A 19,290-nucleotide genomic window follows, 5' to 3' on the forward strand; every position below is an offset into this window, starting at 1 on the left:
TAAAATACATTTCAGCAAAATTTCATTATATTTTCAGATCCATTAAATTTTTAGTTAGCGATTTAATTATTGCCCTAACATTACGAGTCGAAAATTTTCTTATGACTCAAACTTTTGATACAAATAAAAGTTACAAGATTGCGATTTGAAATAAAATGAATAACGCTTTAACCCGTTGACTGTGTATGACGGCTATAGCCGCAACGTAGAAAAAACAAAGTAAAACTTTCTGAATTTGCTTGAAACTTGTTCTCGGGGATTTCTGGGGTCGCTGATTACGAATCCGAAATCAGATGTACAAAATTCAAAATGGCGGATCTAATATGGCGGATCAAAATTACAAAAAAAGGTCTGATTTTCATGAAATTTGGTACCCTTATGTTTTTTGGGTCTCTGAATCCGAATATAAAATCAGATTTTCAAAATTCAAAATAATAATAATAAAATTTCGTCTATTTTTTGTAATTTTAATCCGCCATATTGGACCCGCCATTTTGAATTTTGTAAATCTGACATCATATTTGGATTCAGAGACCCAAAAAACATAAGGGTATCAAGTTTCATAATAATCCAATGAACTTTTTTTTCAACACACTTTTGGCTCAAATAGTAAAATTCTCTTACACAGCCAATGGGTTAATATATCCCGAAATATCCCGTGATGCATTACTAGCATATTGATTGCTATGATGGTGATTGGTATGATCCAAAATAATGACCGGTACTGGATTTTTCAGGGGCGTTCTGGTAGATTTCATTGGTGAAATCAGGTGTCGGCGTTAAACTTTTGTAAAAGGTAAAAGGTAAAAATAGAGCCTCTCAGACGGATTAGTTGAACATGATTGATTATTATTCATCGTCGAAACATTGCACGTACTTTGCAATTTACAATACAATACCTATAATACAAAATACTAGTAGTAATTGCTTGATAATAATATTAACGATAGTGATAACTGAAATATGAAGAACGATGGTGGGTAGGAGGAAGAGGGTGAGCAGGGGAGCGAGATTAAACGTAGGAATGCTAGACGATAATAAAATGTTGGGTCCAAAAATTCAGTCGGTCGCAGTACGATTTATCGAGCTACGGCTCTCGATGGCTCTCCTTGGCACTTGCCATTCTCACATCCGACGCGCGGTATACAGAGTGTCTCGAGAAATGCACGTACGAATATATCCCCATGAAATTTGCGTCCGATCCTCTTCCTTACTAAAAGCTTCATCGGGGAGATTAAATAGCTGAATATTTGGAGCAAATATTTGGAGTACCGTCGAGCGGATCGAAGATGAACGGCACAAAACCGATATATCGGTTATCTCCGTTCATCTGCATTCGATCGCTCTCGCGATTTTACTACTTAGCATCGAATATTAAAATTTTCCGTGGACAAGTAATAAGATCACTAGTTTTTCGATACACTCTGTATCGCGCGCGCTGCGTTCCCCGCGTGGCGTAAATTAATCGGTAACGGAAGTCGGAGAACATGCACCCCCGGCGCGCGCGAGAGAGAGGGCTTTTCAGAAGGAATTAACTAATCCGAGACGGAACCGTTAAAAATCGCAGAGTTTCACGTCGCGGCGTGTTTCAGTCCTTCTCGCGTCGAGACCGCAAGACGCGGCGCGCGAACCGGTGATTTTAACGGTATTTCCGCGACATCCCCGAGGCATCGCGGCGTTTCTCTTGAATTTTCCGCGACCGATTAAATCCTCGCCACGTGTGTAGGGAACAGTCTTGTGTGTTGCGCGTCGTGTATATATATATACATATACTATACATATATAAATACTTTACTGGTAGAGGTTTTAACAAGGAAATTAGATCCGCGTGCGCGCCCAGCAGCGATCCTCGGATCCCCCTTCGTCCAGGATGACACGTTTCTTCGTTCGCGGGGATCGATCGTGCGTGGCGGAGGAGAAACGAAGGGAACGGGGGGGCTGTGGAAGGAACAACTAGATTACAAAGTGTGTCCTCTTACGCGTCGTCGTGTTACGCAACGTTAATTCTCTCTCTCTCTCTCCCTCTTTCGCGTTAATTTTGATATATAAGACTACTGTATTACTTTTGGCAGGAATGTCGTAATTATATATATAATGTGTATATATATAATCTCGGCCGCAAACCGTGCGCTTTTAAGCACATCCGCTGGCGCACGCAACTGATGTCGTGCACGTGCTCCGCACGGGACGCCACGTGGCCGCGCGCGCCACGTGCACGGCGAACAAAAATAAAGCCTCGTCTCCCGGCCGATCTCTCCGTTTGCTGCATTGTACGGGCCGTCATGATGCACTCGCGTCGTGTATTGCTTTTTGCCGAACTGCGAGAGTTTTACGGAATAATCCCGCGGATGATGCGTGATCCCGCATAGCGTGTACATCTGGTAAACGTCGTCGGATGTGTGCGTATGTTTCATTGAAATATCCAGATATCTCATATTTGTGGATATTAAATATAGCGGCTTCTTTTATTCCAGGAATATTATTTTGTGGTATTAAAGTTGGATTATATAATCAGGATTTAATTTTATATAATTTTAGTAAATTATATAAATAAATTACTAAATTACTATATTATATAAATTATAAAATAAGATATAATTTTATAGTAAATTACATAAAATCTAGAGAGTCATCGAAAAAGAAAGTTAAATATATAAAATATAATGCTCTGCATTATAGTTCTTCTTATAATTATTTAATCTTTTAACTTTGTTCCGAAATCTAAATAAGTTTAATAATTTTTATATAATATTTCCGATAAAAATATCCAGATATCTGAATATCTCGCAGACTATTATTTGTACTCACACACACACACACAAAAAAGGATGTTCATGTACTTGGTATTTACGCTATGTTGGATTTTGGTGCTTACATGAAAAAATGACAATGAAATATATCGAAGGAACATTTAAAAACGTATTGATTGACTCGGCCTCTTCCACGTTCACAAAAACCACCCGGCGACTCACGCGCGCTCGCACTTGTGCTACACAAAATGCGACTTTTGTTTTTGTCCAGCATTCGCGAAGGCGTAGAAACGATAACCAGGAAGGTTTAGTGTGTATATATATATATATGTATATATGTACATACTCGCAATTAATTTGCAAAAAAATAATGGGCCGCGCTTGTTCGACGAAGAGCTCGAGAATCCGATCCAATTGATCATTTTCAACTTCATCAATTTCATGCTGGCAAGATATTTCTCGTCCGCACGACTTTGATTCTTATATTTATATTCGACAGTGATGCATGGACACAAAAAAGTTTTCCGGCTCAAGGAAGCTTTTCGCGCGGATGGAAGGAGTTACGATTTACTTTACACAGGCTGGAGTAATGATGGTGCATTATAACGAAGTATAGTGCTACACATTTTTTCGCGACGCGACTACGCGCTTTCTCGAGGGGCTCGACACTCGAGCGTTATAGTCGCCGTATAATTATAATAACAATGCTCTAACAATAATATTAATAATATAATAATAAAATCATAATACTAATAATATTAATAATATTTGCAATTACAAACTAGGAAGAATCTCTAATGACTTCGCGAGTAGAGCTTTGTGAGCTTAGGCGTTTGAGCAGTGTCTAGACACGAGAAAAACTAAAAAGAAAAAAAGAACGCGCTTTTGTTCGACATTTAATCGCCGTCGACGCTTCGTCGGCAAAGGGGGGATCGAGAGTGAGCGAGACTGCTGTAAATGCTTTTGCTTTAAAATTGGTTTAGAAGCGACTTCGCAAAAAACCTGCCTCGACAGTTCCGTATTTCTCAGAGCGAAGAGTGTCCGTGTGGTCGTGGTCGTGTAAAAGTATTAAAACACACCTCGTAGTTCGATAGAAACATGAAAAACAAACCGATATGCATCGCACATTCACGCGTCACAACTCATGCACGCGTACACGCATCAAATGCATTTCCCTCCTTTCCATCTTCTTCTCGGCGGTTCGTCCTCTTCCGTCGGAATTGCGTATATTCGCTCCCTTCGTGCCCTTAGGCCGCTCACGTTTTCTCTTTACGACGCGGCGAATCGGTTTGCGGATCTGTCGGCTCACTCACGGACAGGGTTGGCGAAAGACAAGCTTATGATCGACCAATGCGCTCGTGTGCGACAAACCAATCTTCTCTATTGTGGTGCAATCGGACGTACGCTCACACTCGTTAACTTACTTGGTAAAAACGCGCTCGATTATCTCCTCGGTATACTTCCTACGACGCTCGATTAGAATACGATTTACTCTTGGAAAAAAGTGCCGTCCAAGCGACCGCGCTTTATATACGATCGCGCGGATCGTCGATCCCTTCTTACCGGATCAAGTATAGTCTAAATTTAGTGCGCTCGTCGCGCGGTGATCACTACCGAAAAGGCGGAGAGCCTCTAAATATATTGACTTCGAAATCGCGATGTACGTGTTAAAAATTCTCTTCCTGCTCGCCACGTCGGGAAGGAATACACGAATAAAATCATTCGTGCTGCGATCTGTGGTTCTCTCTCTACGGCAACCGACCGCCCGACGCTTTCACATGGTTCCCGGCGACCTTGGGAATCGCACCGATTATCTTGACGCGATTCTGCGCCGCAGCTTGCTGTTGCTGCTGCGTTTGCTGCTTGTTGTCGCTGAACTGCGGCGGCGGCGCGAACACCACCACTTCTTGGTCTTGACCGCCGGCGGATGGACCGGCATTGAATTCCGGCGGCGGTGGCACGTACAGATCGTTATTCTGCTCTTCGGCATCGGCCTCGATCGGCGGCGGCAGCTGCGCCAGGCTGACTGCGTGCCTGGTCAGCAAACCGCTGCCGCCGTAGCCCGGTCGTTTAGTCTGATTGCTCTCCTTCTCGATCGGCCCGGCGCCGGTCAGCAGAGCCGCGCCTCCCGGCGTCGAGTGCTGGTTGCTCTCCTGATTGGCCAAATTCCGCGCGGCGGTGTCGTCGAAGCCCATCGGTGGGCCCACCGGCACGTCCTGGTCCGAACTGACGCCGCTCGAGCTGTTGTCGCCATCCTCGACGAGCGACTGTTGCGTTTGCAGGAGGAAGTCATTCGGATGGCTCTTGGACGACTTTAACTGCGTGCGCACTTTCTGAATCTCCTCGACGCTGAACGAGTGCGGCAGCGAACCGCTGCCCGACGAACTCGAGCCAGATGTGTTGGAGTTGCCGGACGTCTCCCGCGTTGCCTCCAGCTTCTCTCGCGCCGCCGCCTTCTCCAGCTCCTTCGCAATCTCCGACTCGCCGTCCTCATCCGTTTCGTCTTCGCCCTCGTCATTCTCCGATTCCGACAGACTGTAATCTGGCTCGGGGATCGGCGGCGCCGAGGAGGCTGGCGCGGACTGTCCATTTGCGCCGGACGCGATCGACGAGAGGTTCGTGACGGACGAGCTAGTGCTCACGGCAGTCTTCTTTTTTCGCTCGCGAATACCGGCAATACTGTGACTCCTAGTAGTCTTCAACGGTTGCGCGTACTGGTTGTTGATCGAATTATTACCGTTTCCGTTACTGTTCATGTTGACGCTGGTATTCAGCGCCTGCTGGCTGCCGGACGTCTTGAACGTCGTGCTGCACGGTGGATTGCGTAGACTGTGAGACTTCCTCAGATGCGGACGATTAGCTGGTAGACTACGCGAGCGATATCCAACGGTCTTCATGTCTTCCGGCGAGGCGTACAGCTTCGCGCTATTCGACGGCCGGAAGCTCGACATCACTCCGTAGCTACCTTCGACCGCGGCTGCCGCGAGTTCTGTGTAAAACAAATATAACAATATTTTTCATAACAATATTTTCATGGTGCAACAAAATATTGGAAGAATAAATGCTTAATTGAATCCTTAATTGAAAATATTTATTCTGATCCAAGCCCGTGTGCGATAAATGACTTTAATATAGCAAAAGAGAGTTATAAATGAGGTTGTCAAAAAATGACTGATATAAATTACCTTTGACTTGCTGAATATGCGCCATGTTATCGTAGACCGAGGCTGGCGTAACGACGTCCGGCACGTTGGCGCCGACATTCATCTTGACGACTTGTCCGACCGGCGGAGGTGGTGGTGGATGGTTCGGTGGTGGAAGCCCATTTCTACCATTTAGGGCGTTCACGTCTTCCTGACTTCGATGGCACTTGGGCGCCAGAAGGGACGACGCTTGCGCTTGCACGTTGAGATCCGGCGTGCTGTGGAAGTCCCTGTGAAGATCGGAACCGCCGCCCAAGCCACCGAAGAAGCGTACTCTCGATTGCGACTGCAAACGTAAGAACAAGAGGCTCGTACAGACTGCGACTCGTGAACGCCAGCGTCATCGCCTTGCCAACTTTGAAAAACTCGGAGCGTGAAGAATTTACAGAATTGCGATTGAAAACTTTGTGAAGGGACGAGGGATAGAGTGAGAAACAAACGGCAAAGGGAGACATTGGAGAAATGTGATACGAGGATGAAGCGTATTTCTGCTAAGCGTGAACTCCACCAAGCTACCGTGACCAACTACCATTACTGCCTCAGCGAAAATGTCATTTAAGTGTTAATGCTGTCGAATACTGCGAAGGACGTAGATAATTACGTATCGTTAGCCTTCCATGCTTATAGAATTAATCCTGAAGAGCGACTTAAGGAACTGAGAAAAATCGCTAAACTTTGGTTAAATGCAAATGCGGCAATTGGTTAATCATACTTGAGGCGTGAACACGTGAAGCTGTAGGTGGTACCTAACGCCCTTCCGGACGTCAGATTTCTTTTCATTTAGCAAATGGCTTAGTCACCTGAAATCATGCAAGCCACGGACGAGCTAGAAACAAAGTATTTTCGATCAGTAATATAAGTAGTAGTCCTCGTCGTCTCGCCCGCACCAGGCCCGCCCCTTGCTGTGCGCTCGCACCGGTTTACGCGCAAACTATAACACACATGCAAAAGAAAACAACCACCATTACCAACCATTGCCTAGAGAGCGGAGCGTTCACCAATAAACGCTGGATGACGCTTTCGACGCTGGTAGACTTTTCTTACGGGGTATCCTTAACCGTCGAGTCGAGTATATTGCATTAATGAATTACTATCGATGGGGATGATACGAGGAAAATAAGTACAAAAAAGACATGTCTATTAGAGACTAAGGGATGATCAAAGTAGTTGTCTAAAGGGGGGGGGGTGTCAGAAAGAGTTCGATCAAACTACTGATGGGTGAGATGAGCAAACAAACAAACAAACAAGTTAATTGCCATTATCTAGGGCAGCTTTCATCGAAGGGCTTATTGTCAACTATAGGGTGTTAAAAATGTTAAAAAGAGACACGCGAACGAGAGGGCGAGTGCGAGCTCGTAACTGAGTGGCAGGTCATCCTTACTTTGCCCTTGCGCTTCATCTCCGCCACGCTCGCGTACACCCTGCCGGTCTTGGCGGGCGACGACGGATGCGACTTGGTGGACTGACCAGTAGTAGTCTGAAAGTGAGAGGAGCTCATCATGGACGAGCTGTACTGACTGCCGGCGCTACCCTGCTGCCGCTGAAATAGTTCCTGGAAGAGAAATTAAAGGACGAAGCTGAAGCCTCGGTCTCGTCTCGTGCCATACAATGCCATTCAATTCGAGGACAACGAGCGCCACGGATAGATTCTGTGTTCGAGCGAAAGAAAGAGAGAGGGGAGCATGTCCGGCGCGCGTGCCGCGCAAGCGGATGAGAGATAGTTACTTCAAGTTCCGCGGCGGTGATTCTGCTGGAGGTCGGACGCGATCGAATGCTGGCTGTTCTCGGTTGCACCGGGGTGTTTTGACCAGTGTTCGATCCGATCGATGGCTGCTGCAGCATGTGAATCGATTCCGTGCTGCTCGACTTCGCGTCGGTCGACGCGATTTCATCGCGATCGTCCCTTTCGCCGCCTCCTTCTACGAGAAACATCATAAACACATAGCATGAATGTCTCGGTGTCCATTACATGTTGTAAGATCTTGATCTCTAATCTGTTACCTAATCCCGCGACCATCGATCGCGCTCTCGCTCGTCCCACGCTTAGCGTGGTCTTTGGATCTCTTCGCGGCGGTACAGGAGCTGGAGACCTGCCGAGCGTACCGCCGATCACTATGTTGTTGTTACCCTTGCGCGGCAAGGTTGCGTATTGTCTCTGGATCGGTTGACTAGTTGGCAACGCGGCCGCCGATTGGGAATTTGGAAGACTGATCACCGGCGAGACCACGGTCATTCGTACCAACTCTCCCGATTTCCTTATCAGATCGACCACGTGTTCGTGGGAGGCCGTCGTTACGTCCTCGCCATTGATCTGGAACGTTCGCAAGAGAAAAATGTAGTCCAATTCATTCCAATTCAGAATATAAAGCTATTCCACGATGATGACTTTTAGTAATAAATAAAATAATAACTTATTCCTGTCATACTTATTGTTAGCGGTAAATTTTAATATCTACGTCTGCGAACTTACTTGAATGAGAAAATCCCCTTTCCGGAGACCCGCTAAGTCGGCCACGCCTCCTTGATCGACATCGTCGAGATATTGTAACGCCGGGTACTTGGAGGACGGCGTGAGTTCCATTAGTGGCGAGGTAGCTTTGGCGCCGCGCAACACGAAGCCGAAGCCTTTCCTCGAACGATGAAGAACAACAGTGCGGGGCTCCGACGTGACACTGGGAGTTCAAAATCATTATTGTGTATCTCTCGCTAAATACACTTTAAGAATGATTTAAAAAGTGATCGAGCACGGAACTCACGGCTTCTTTAATCTGGGTGCGGTGGCAAAGTATTTGTGTTGCGACTCTCTGCGACCCAGAACCCGATTTCGTCCGTCCCTGGCGGGCTGCGGGCCCAAAGGTATGTTCGTGTGACGCAGCCGGACCTCCTGTACGCAATGCGCGGGGAACAGGCCGGTACCCTGTCCGCGCAAAACCCCTTCCAGGAGGCCGCAGTCGGTGGCGCCGGTGACTGTTAAAAATAAAGAAACAAAAACACGCTTGCTATCAAAAAAATATTTTTGGGCGTTACCTATAAAACAGAAATCGAGAGAGACAGAGTGTGAGACGGCTTCTGTCGTCCCAAATTACGGAATCACGGTGTTAATGATGGTGTCAATCATGGGGAAAGACGGAAAGTCACGGGACATCGAGCGAGCGACGTTACGTCGCCGTCGATTGCAAAGTCAACGGAGCTGGAGACTAAACGAGAGAGAGAGAGAGAGAGAGAGAGAGAGAGAGAAAGAGAGGAGTACGTTTTGCTGAATGGTTTGCCTGGTGGTGTACCTTCAAGGATGTCTCCTTGATTGATAGTCAGATGGCCGGCGATCCCGCTGTTGTAGTTCTCCACGCAAACCACCGTCGTGCCGGGAATGGATAATGAATTGGTCGTGTCGGACTGCGAGGTTCCCACCCCGGAACTGTCGCTGATCACGTCGGACGCTGTGTCGCCGAGGCTTTTGTCTAGAAATCGACAACGGTCGGATATACTCAGCGTGATGCCCAGCGTGTTCGCCCCGCATCGCCTTACCGAGCGATAAACGCCATGCAAGAAATCAAAATCCTTAAGAGAGAGACAGAGAAAGAGAGAGAGAAAAAGAAAAAAGAATAAGAACGGCTAACTTCTTAACGCTAAATCAAAACTTCAGCGCACTCGGCCTCAGAAAAAACTCAACTCAATTCGGTTCGCCTATAGAGTGTGTTCTACGACGGCAAAAGAGCTCTAGAGATCGCCAGTCGCGTCACATTCGTCGCATCCTAAATAAAAGGCGGGCCGCTAATGAAAATAAGCGCAACGTGTTTTCTCCATGAGCGAGACCTCGCCCACAGCTCACTCGTTTAGATTGGCAAGGAGTCCATCAACTCGGGATCTCTAATATCCTCGGGGACACAAAAAAAAAAACGAAAACATGCACGAACCATCAAAGCCATGTGGGATGTCCGATTAAACTCTCTCATCGTATCGTTCGACCACCTTCGCGCACCGCCGCCGGTTTTTGGTGGTGATGGTACATAACAAACGTGACGATGGTCCGTCATTTTACGCGCGATATGCTCAGCAAAAGAAACACGACCGTCCGCTTCCTCATATTTTTAGCAGTTGGCTCTCTCGTGGGGATCCGGGGTATCTATACACGACGTGTTTCGTGTTTCGTGTTTCCGGTTTCCGCAGATTCGTTCGTGGATCATCGAGGAGCAGACTTCTCGCGGTTCTGGTCCCCTCACCTGGTCGTAGGGCGGGCGCAGAGGGTGTGGGTTGAAGGGGGATAGAATGAGAAAAGAATAGTGTACCTGTGACGATGCTGGCCGAGTCTTCGCCGGACGGCTGATTGCTGCCTTCGGACAGGCTCGAGCTGGCCGAGCTGAAAGGCGCTAAGCTCCTGCTGCTCGGCGACGGCGACGGCGGCATCTCCATCTGCGTTCTGTGCATATCGAGGCGATGCTGTAGCTCGAGCCGGTGCTCTTGCAGCCTCGTCAGGCCCTCCATTCTCAAGTTCGAATAATTCTCCGCGGCGCTCGGCAATCTTGAAATGGTGCGTACAACTCTTAGGGTACACCGGTAGCGATCGATCGCGCTTCGCGCCGACCAAGACCAAGGTTCGCGTGCCGCGATGCGACACATTATTATTATTATTTTATTTTTTTTTTCCAGTCAGCTTACACGCGGATCGGTCCTGGTCAGGGTGAAGCATCGGTGACCGCGCGAGCGTACCGAACGAACGTCGAACTGCTTGCGAGTGTCGACCGTACTCGAAGCGAGAATTATCTTTGTCGAACTCTGATGAGTCTCCCCGGGGAGGGGGAGGAGGAGAAGAGGTCTTTTTCTTCTCTCCCGCGTGTCCGCTTTCGCTTTAACCGCGCGACTTTTTTTTATATCGCGCTTGTCCAGCGATCGGCGGCGCTCGCGCGCGCGATTTTTGCTCGTTCTATGCTTACCTCACGTTAGGATCTCTCAAGGAATTCGGACTCTGGTACTCCGACGTCAGTCGGTGGCCGTTCTGTTCGGACGGTATTCTCGGTAAATCGTTTCTGCTCGACTCTACGGACGGTACTCTGCCGAGGCTTCCGTGGTGGTGGCTCGACTCGATCGTCTGACCGACGATCGCGATCCCACCACCGGTGGAGGGATATTGTTCCGTGGACGGTACTCTGGTCAGGCCTACCGCGGCGGCCGGATACTGCTCCGTGGACGGTACTCTGATCAGCGTGCTAGCGGCCGGGTACTGCTCGGAGGACGGTACTCTGGTCAGGGCGGCGTCGTATCGCTCGCCGGACGAGACTCTGCTCAGCATAGCCCCGAGCGGCGCGTATTTCTCCTCGGACGCGACCCGCACGAGCATGCCGGACGACGGAGGTGGTGGATACGGTTGTTCCGTGGACGGTACTCGGCTCAGGCTCACGGCCGCCGCCGCGGTGGTCGCGTACTGCTCGGCGGACGGTACCCGCGTGATACTCGAGTACTGTTCCACCGAGATGGTTCTGGTAAGGGTACCAGCGGTACCACCACCGGCGTTAGACGCCACCGCGTGCTGCTCGGTGGACGGTATCCTGGTGAGGGTGCCCAGATTGCTCGCCGAGCAGCTCGTCGTCATCATCGTGGAGGTGCCGCTGAAGGCCACCGATCGCCGTTTCGGGTTGTAGCGTGGCGGCCCTTTAAACGGTACTGAAAATCGCAAGGGTTGCAAGGTTAAGTAAAGAAAGGATTACTTAGCCTTACAAGAGAGTAGGCGCGAGATGTACTCTGGGGCCGTCTTCTCAGACGAGCGTCGACGCGAGTCTTCAGGGGCGAAAATCGTGAAAATCGTGTCGGTTAATACCGAATACTTGAATTATCGATCGTTCGGAAAGAACGCGAAAGCCAAGAATATGCTGAGAACCCTAAACAGTGTATTTCTCTTCATTCCGATAAAATATATACTCAATACACAATAATTTCTGTACTAATCAGATTTCGTGTTTTATTAATTTTAATTAAACAAGCTAGGTTCGTGAAATTTCTTTCTTAAAACCTGACGATCTGATAAAACTTCTAATCAAACGTCGTGTCACTTGAAAATCTCAAAATCATAAATGACAAATATTGGATACCGCTTTTACTGTCTAGGGTTGAAAGGATAAATTACACGTGTATCAAAAGCCACGTAGTACACGATGAAAACAATGTTTCGTGACCGAAACAGATATCGAACAAATTACTTAATCGACGAGCGCGCGTTAAGTATCGCGACGGCATTTATGCGTCGTCATTATCCGCGTTTAATCGCGATGGTTTGTACATCATATATTATGTTTGTTAAAACGAAGAGTTACGGCCCCCTCAAGGAGGGCCCCGTTCTCCATGATCGATCTTCCGGTGTTCCGGCACGGAAGATCGCCGTGCGGGATTTTTGCAAAAGCGATCTTACAAGCGGTCGCCGTGTCGCACACACAAGCACGCACGCACACACGCGCGCACACACAATGTTATTTCGCGATGGCGACGATGATGGTTATTGGCTCTCCCCGGGTAACCCCCTCCGGACAACCAGATATTGCACTCGTCGTTTTAGTACCGACACGTACAGGGCGTCTCGGAGCCGAAAGAAAAGTGGACGGCGTTATTACTTCTTGTGAGAGTTTTTGTCGGAGAAAATACCCAGACATTAATAATTTCCAAGATATAAGTTAAATTGAAAACCCGCCTTATTTTTAACCCGTATTTAACTTTCAAGACGAAAATATATTCCTGTAATATCATTAGTAACTCAGACAGCACGCAAAATCAGGACATAAAACGTCTCAAAGATATTTCTAAAATGTCTCACACGATGTCCAAAAGACGTCTAATGTCCCGATTTTGGACACGGTGCTGTTTGGGAAGCTAATTCGGAGTGAACTTATTTTAACAGAATTTTGATTTAAGGCTTAAGCGACAAAATATTGAATAATGAAGCCCAAAAAAATAACTTGAGCAGAAACAACGTTAACTGTTCTACTTTTCGTTCTATTCCGGGACGCCCTGTACAGACGGAAAAGCGGTAGAAAGCACACGCAAGGATAACGACTCCATCCCCGTTCTGTTGTATCCGTTTTGTGCGATACAATGTGCTCGAAATTACGGGTAAGTTTCGTCGGAATACGTCATGTGCACAGACGATCGGCGTCGCCGTCGCGGAGTCGTCGGAACGCGCTTCTTCAGGCTTCCTTTCCAGGCTTCGGAGACTCCGACGACCCGCGGGGGCCACGTCGATTCACAACGTATCTCGAACTACCAAACATTACTAGTCAAGACATTCTTGCAAATTCAATGCTGCCAGAAAAAATATATATATAATTCAACGTGTTTGATGTAACGTAAAAATACTCGATTTACGCATTCCTTAACGAAATTTTTCCGTTAGAATGCCGAGTAGTTTTTAAAAAAAATTCAGTAAAATCTAATATTTATCTTTAAAATCTTTAAAATACAACAAAATATTCTACAATCCAAATTTTATGTTTACCAAGTTTTATTTTAATATCAGATATCATAAAAGTCTGAAAATTATAAATTTAAAGTTTCACATTCATTGAATGAGGACGCAATTTTTAAAATTATGAAATGTTCTTAACTTCTTACGGAAATCAACACCATTTAAGTTACAATGCACAATTATTTTATATTTTTGATTGACTATATTAAAATAATTTTGTATAACATTTTTTTCAACATATAACTATTTTTCATACTAACGCGTGCACTTGGCGACTTTTTTACTCATTTTTTAAAAAGGTAATTTTTTAATAATATTAAAAGGGCGCGATTTTTCCCGACCCGGCAGCACTGATCCATTCGACAGTGAACCAAAAATACAATACCATTAGTTACTGGAAAGCAATCTATCAAGAGGTAGTGTCGTTACTTCACCGCGATATCACAAATGTACTCGACGTCATACACGACCATCACCACCAAAAATCCCATGACAAATGATTGTAAATCTTTACGTTACTCGTCACACACAGCACAGACACAGGTAGATAGAGGTACATTGACACGCACACACACACTGCACACACGTACGTCACGCTCTCACAGCGCGCCTCGCGTGTAATATACAATTCCAGAAGCACCCTCTAAGTAACTACGATCGAGAGAAACTACACCTACCGATGCCTACCTCTGTATTACGGGAAAAGCAGCGTGCACATGCTCATGCCATGCCCAACTATAATCATGCCATATGAAAGCGTACGTGGTTTATAGGCCACGATCTCGATTCCTTATCAGATAACATTTGTGAAGCTAATCGTGTCGCACGATCACGGCCATATGCGACTTTGTTTCAACAAACAAATCGTAGATATTGTAGATATCGGTCTCGAAATACACAACGGTATCGGCGATAACGCGATAGCTAGCCACTACTTTGAAGATCCCGACAAGTTATTTCAATTTATTATCCGGCCGATATCGCGGAGATAATATCGAAAATTATATCGGATAATCAAAAAAGCTCCCGAAACCCATCGCGTTCGCCAATAAATCTTGATACTCGACACCGAGTTTTAACTTATCTAATAAATGGTACGGCGTTCGCGAGAAGAGAGGGGATTAGAATCCGACAGGTACGTTGATAGTTTTCGCGGGTGTGGCTACTGAATATAGAAAAATCCTGTCGAGTAACGAGATTACGGTTATCCGTCTTCCAAGTCCGTTCGTCCCATTCGTGATCCCGGAAGGACGATCTCGCCGTTCGGCGTTATCATCGTTGCGCGAGCAACGAGCCGTCGGAACAGTGTTCGAGAAAAAGAGAGCGAGAGAGCGAGAGAAGCAAGAACGCGAAGGAACGGGGGGGGGGAGGTGGAGAGGTAGAAGATCGTCAACGTCTGTCGTTTATTCTTGCAGCATCATGCCTCGACCTCTCTTCTCCAAGCGAGTTTCCTGCGCCCGGATGTTCGCGCCCCCGCGTTGCCCGCGTCCCCCCTCCTCGTCGAGAGCGGGAGAGCTCCGATTTTCTTTTTTAACACGTTTCGTGCGACGTTCCATAACTCACCGACTTCCTCCGATTGATAGTTCTTGATGACTTCGGCGAGCTCCATGTTGCCCGCGATCACCGCGACCTGGTACGGCGTTTGGTTCGCGTAGTTGAGCGCGTCCTTCTGCGCGCCCCTGAAGAGTAGCTGACGTATGCACGAGGCGTCCGTGTTGTTCACCGCGCACACGTGCAACGGCGTGTTACCGGACGCGTTGCGCGCGTTCATGTCAGCGCCGTAGAAAAGCAGGTGGTCCAGATGCTGCACCAGATTGTTGCGACATGCCTGCGGGCACACGGCGCGGAGTAGGCGCGTATTAGAGACGCGGAAATCCATTCAATGGCAATGATTTCAAGTCTCGCATTCCTCGCTAACTCGTAACCAGCGCGCTCTAATTCCAGTATTTTTCCACACGCGAGAATTTATGAATGAAACCGTGATGGATTAAGCCTCGCTTTACGGAGAAATGGCTTTACAAAGAATTAATATAATCGATATCAACGAATATTTCTAATGAAATTGTTGTTAAAAAGTTATCGGAAAGTATGATAAAGAGATAAAAAATGTTGTCAGATCTTATCAAGATCTGTTCATTCACGCAGTGGAAATGTCCGCAAGAAATATGACTAATCCTATAATTCTACTGATTCTTCAACGTTTTTATAAAACTCTGCCGATGAAAAAGATCTACGGAGGAAAGAAATGATCGAAACCTGATGAACTTCCTGCCAGCCCTGGAGATCCTGAGCCCCTATCGTCGCGTGATCGTGAAGCAACGTCTCGCAGAGCATCGGATCGGTCTTGTAAATGACGCTGTAGTAGAGCGGCGTCAAGCCCTTGGTATCCTTGTAATTCGGACTAGCACCCAGCTCCAGAAGCGTCTTCACCGCCTCCAAACTGTTCCGTTCGACGGCGCGGTGCATCGCCGTTAAACCCTCCTTCGTTCGATAGTCCAGAAGAGCACCGCCATTGACCAACGCAATTATGACCTTGGACGGCTTTTTCAAGGTCGTTGCCAAGGTCAACGGCGTCTCTGGAATCGAGAATAAAAAAGATTCCAAATTTTTGGTTACTGCTTTAACAACCTTGCGATATTTTTCGTATAAAAACATGGAAAATATTTTTATCTTGTAATTTTATAATATTATCTACATGGTAGAATATAAGTGTTATAACATTCGTAAAATGATGCATGTAATTATTTCAAGATAAGTATTTGCGGGTCTCGTTGTGACGAAACTGATGAAATCAGGCTCCATCACTCACGAGTCATTTAGTAATTTTCCCCGCAATTGAGCAATTGCGAATTACCTCCTGTTTCTTGACAATGGAAATTAGGATCCAGCCCCTTGCTGCACATCTTCGCGATCTTCTCGACCTGGCTGCTCTGCACATAATCCAATAACCTTCGCAAATTCGTCCTGGTGTGCATAGCCTTGAGCTGTTTCTCATCCAAATGCAGCATCTTGTACACCCGCCTCTTGTACTTGAGCTGGAATTTATTTGGCGGTGATACTTACGCTTTCTAAAACACCGATGTTGTTCGAAAACGATTACCGAACGACCATTTAGCGACGCGTCACTTTCCGTCTCGTCGAGCGTAAAAGCGTGAAATTTATCGCTCGCTGCCCGACGCGAGTTAATTATTTCTATATTACATGCGATAATGCAGCGGATCAAATAAAACGGTTAAATGCCGATAGCATAAGATACCCGGATATTTCACTCTCCGACTGTCTTCGTCGCGTGCAATTTGTCGCGGTACAGCGAGAGATCCCGCGGTAGCTCCTAGTAGTACTTATGTAAATACACCGCGCGCGAGAGAACGGCCGCGCATGGCTATCGCGTAAATGTATCTCATCTCGTCTGGATCGTCTCACCTGGACGGTTATAATTGCCGTTTCTTACAATCTACTATGAATACGTTCGTCACGCGTATTTCTCCGTTATCGATGAATACGCAATAAACCGGATGTGACATAAGATGCGTAAAGCACGGCTACGCCCTCGGGAGAATGAACCTAATTTACTCTCTCTTAAATTCGCTTCTATTAAAAATGCAATATTGTCAATTCAACAACTGTATTAATGAAATGCATAAGTCATGCTTTTGTTTTAAATAAATAAACGTTATTTAATAACATTAATACTGTTGTTGAATTCACTAGATTACACGTAGAAAAATATCATTCTACAGCCGAGGAAAGCAATTATTTCATTTTATTTTATTTGTTTTTAAGTGACAGTTTTCTTCAACAAAGAATATTTTCTTAATAATAGTTTTAAGATATACTTGGCCCAAGTTTTAGAAAAGTTCATTATTTTGTGCCCAAAACAAGAATTTATTCTTCTCTTTCAAGAATATTATATACAATATTATATATGCGCCTCTCTTCCGTAGACTCCACTCAATAAAGTAAACCGAATTCTTATATTAATTAAATATTCTTGTTTAAAGTACTAGACTTGCTAAGATCGAGATTATATTTTGTGTAAATGTGATGCTTGCGATGACTTTATGGTAGATTTGCGGCTACAAAAACTTATCAAATACTTAGAACAAGTAATATTTACTTGCAGGTAGTATGTACTTTTCTGTGTGTAATTTCAATTAGATTGCTGTTACTTAATGCTGTTAATACATCATTTTTTTTCGTGTACATAATGTTCGATTCAATTTATAATCTTATAAATTGAATTGCTGTATGCGTAATTTAATTTTTTATTTAATCGCGGATAATACAATAATTTTGCATGAGACAGCATTGTGAAAATGGTGTCGCAAAGAATCACGTTCCGTCATCTAACGCGACTTCTTTTCGAGAAGTGCGACCGCGTGGCCGCATTGTACGCGACCAATAATAGCGCGATAAAGACCACTGTGCCAACGCGTGCGTGCGGTAACGCCGGATGCGTAAGTGCATCGCGCTGCCATCATCATCGCGCGGATTACATCGCGCGCGCATCAGCCGGTTATATCGCGTTATGAATGCGGACGAACGAACGCGCTGTGCGCGCGGCAGCTCGACCTAACGGTGCCCCGTTTATCCCAACTTTGATACTATATGGCAGGGAGCTCGAGCATCGAGCGAGATTCGAAGATGAAAAATGAGAATTGTGAGACAACGCGCCCGCGTGTTCCTATCTCCGCGCCGCGCTCTAGCTCTGCGTAAATTCCGTCGGAAGGGTTCGTTTATTCCACCGGAGAAGAGCGGCAGGAAGCGAATACGTCGGAGCGGATAAAGAAAGCAACCACGGTGAAGCTGCAAAGTAAGTTTTTACGCCCGAGCCGGCGCGGAGTATATCCACGGAGATGAAATCGAGAAAGAACAAATAATTCATGCTGATCCTGAATAGATTCCTGAATGTTGCGTACGACGACGTAGCTTGTCCGACGTAACTCTCTCGATTGATAAATAATTAATTATTCCGCGGCGCTCGGCTGACAGCCACACCGCCGACGCGCGGCCGTCAATTTTAATTTTTCATTCATGGATTTGCGACTCGCCAAAATCTGCCCACGTCCTGCTCCGATTGTAACCCACGACGATACGTATAAGCAAGATCAAAGGAACTGGGCCTCGAGTCGAAGTAGCCCTGAAATTAACTTCCTCCGGCTTTCGTGACGAAAGCGAGTCTTGAGATTGACAGGGATCGATTATCGTAATAAGGAAACTTTGTTGGCACAAGGCTAACATTACGGCGCGAAATACCAGCGATTTGAACGGGAAGTTCACTTCCTATTCAACGTAGATATAATAACATCCTGGCATATCTTAAATGTATAAATAATGCCTTATTCAATATCGTTTATTTGTTTGATAGGGAAATATTCCTGAAATAATTTTGCTTCCATTAAATAAATAAAAATAGAATAAAGTAATTTCGTTTTTGCTTATCTTATTTCCGTAACTTATTTACCTATTTTACATTAATTTTCAATTTTTAATATTATTTAATTGAATAAGGCGTTACTTAAACGTGATTCAAACGTTGTATACTACGAAGAGATTATTATATTAAATCTCGCGATGGTTTGTCAAGATAATGGCCAGTAACGCCATTGTTAATTAAATAATAACGAGCAAATCTTGATGAAACGTGATACCTCTTAAGAACCCGTAACACCTATGTTTACGAAGAGCGTAGTCCCGCTGTAAGGGTATTATTGTTAAGGCTGAGATCTTCGCGACATATCCATAGACTTATGGTTTTCAAAACCACGGGGCCCCATTGTCCGGTGGGGATCCCGCTGACAGGCGTTCGTTAAACGCAAGTTTTTCGCCGAGGGGCCCCCATGTAATTTGTAACTCGTGCGAGGTGAATGCGGCTTAAAGACGGTTCAAA

At 45.9% G+C, this 19,290-nt stretch overlaps 1 protein-coding gene across 6 annotated transcripts in view; it reads right to left on the minus strand.

Moving 5' to 3' along the window:
* Positions 1–828: 828 nt before the first annotated feature.
* Prosap (SH3 and multiple ankyrin repeat domains prosap) overlaps positions 829–19,290 on the minus strand; it is a 127,908-nt gene continuing 109,446 nt past the window's right edge. For 3 of the 6 annotated variants that reach the window (XM_071786197.1, XM_071786196.1, XM_071786195.1), the window contains 13 exons: positions 16,255–16,435; positions 15,657–15,976; positions 14,964–15,228; positions 10,885–11,611; positions 10,240–10,472; positions 9,235–9,411; positions 8,710–8,920; positions 8,424–8,625; positions 7,955–8,264; positions 7,679–7,872; positions 7,335–7,505; positions 5,936–6,239; positions 829–5,739 (listed from right to left, as the gene is read on the minus strand). In XM_071786197.1, the coding sequence (XP_071642298.1) occupies positions 4,499–5,739; positions 5,936–6,239; positions 7,335–7,505; positions 7,679–7,872; positions 7,955–8,264; positions 8,424–8,625; positions 8,710–8,920; positions 9,235–9,411; positions 10,240–10,472; positions 10,885–11,611; positions 14,964–15,228; positions 15,657–15,976; positions 16,255–16,435 (4,536 nt within the window). In that variant the 3' untranslated portion in view covers positions 829–4,498. The remainder of the gene's footprint in view (positions 5,740–5,935; positions 6,240–7,334; positions 7,506–7,678; positions 7,873–7,954; positions 8,265–8,423; positions 8,626–8,709; positions 8,921–9,234; positions 9,412–10,239; positions 10,473–10,884; positions 11,612–14,963; positions 15,229–15,656; positions 15,977–16,254; positions 16,436–19,290) is intronic. The other 3 variants (XM_071786200.1, XM_071786199.1, XM_071786198.1) reach the window with 2 other exon arrangements.

The sequence above is a fragment of the Temnothorax longispinosus genome, chromosome 8 (assembly GCF_030848805.1).
Source record: "Temnothorax longispinosus isolate EJ_2023e chromosome 8, Tlon_JGU_v1, whole genome shotgun sequence".
Classification (NCBI taxonomy): domain Eukaryota; kingdom Metazoa; phylum Arthropoda; class Insecta; order Hymenoptera; family Formicidae; genus Temnothorax; species Temnothorax longispinosus.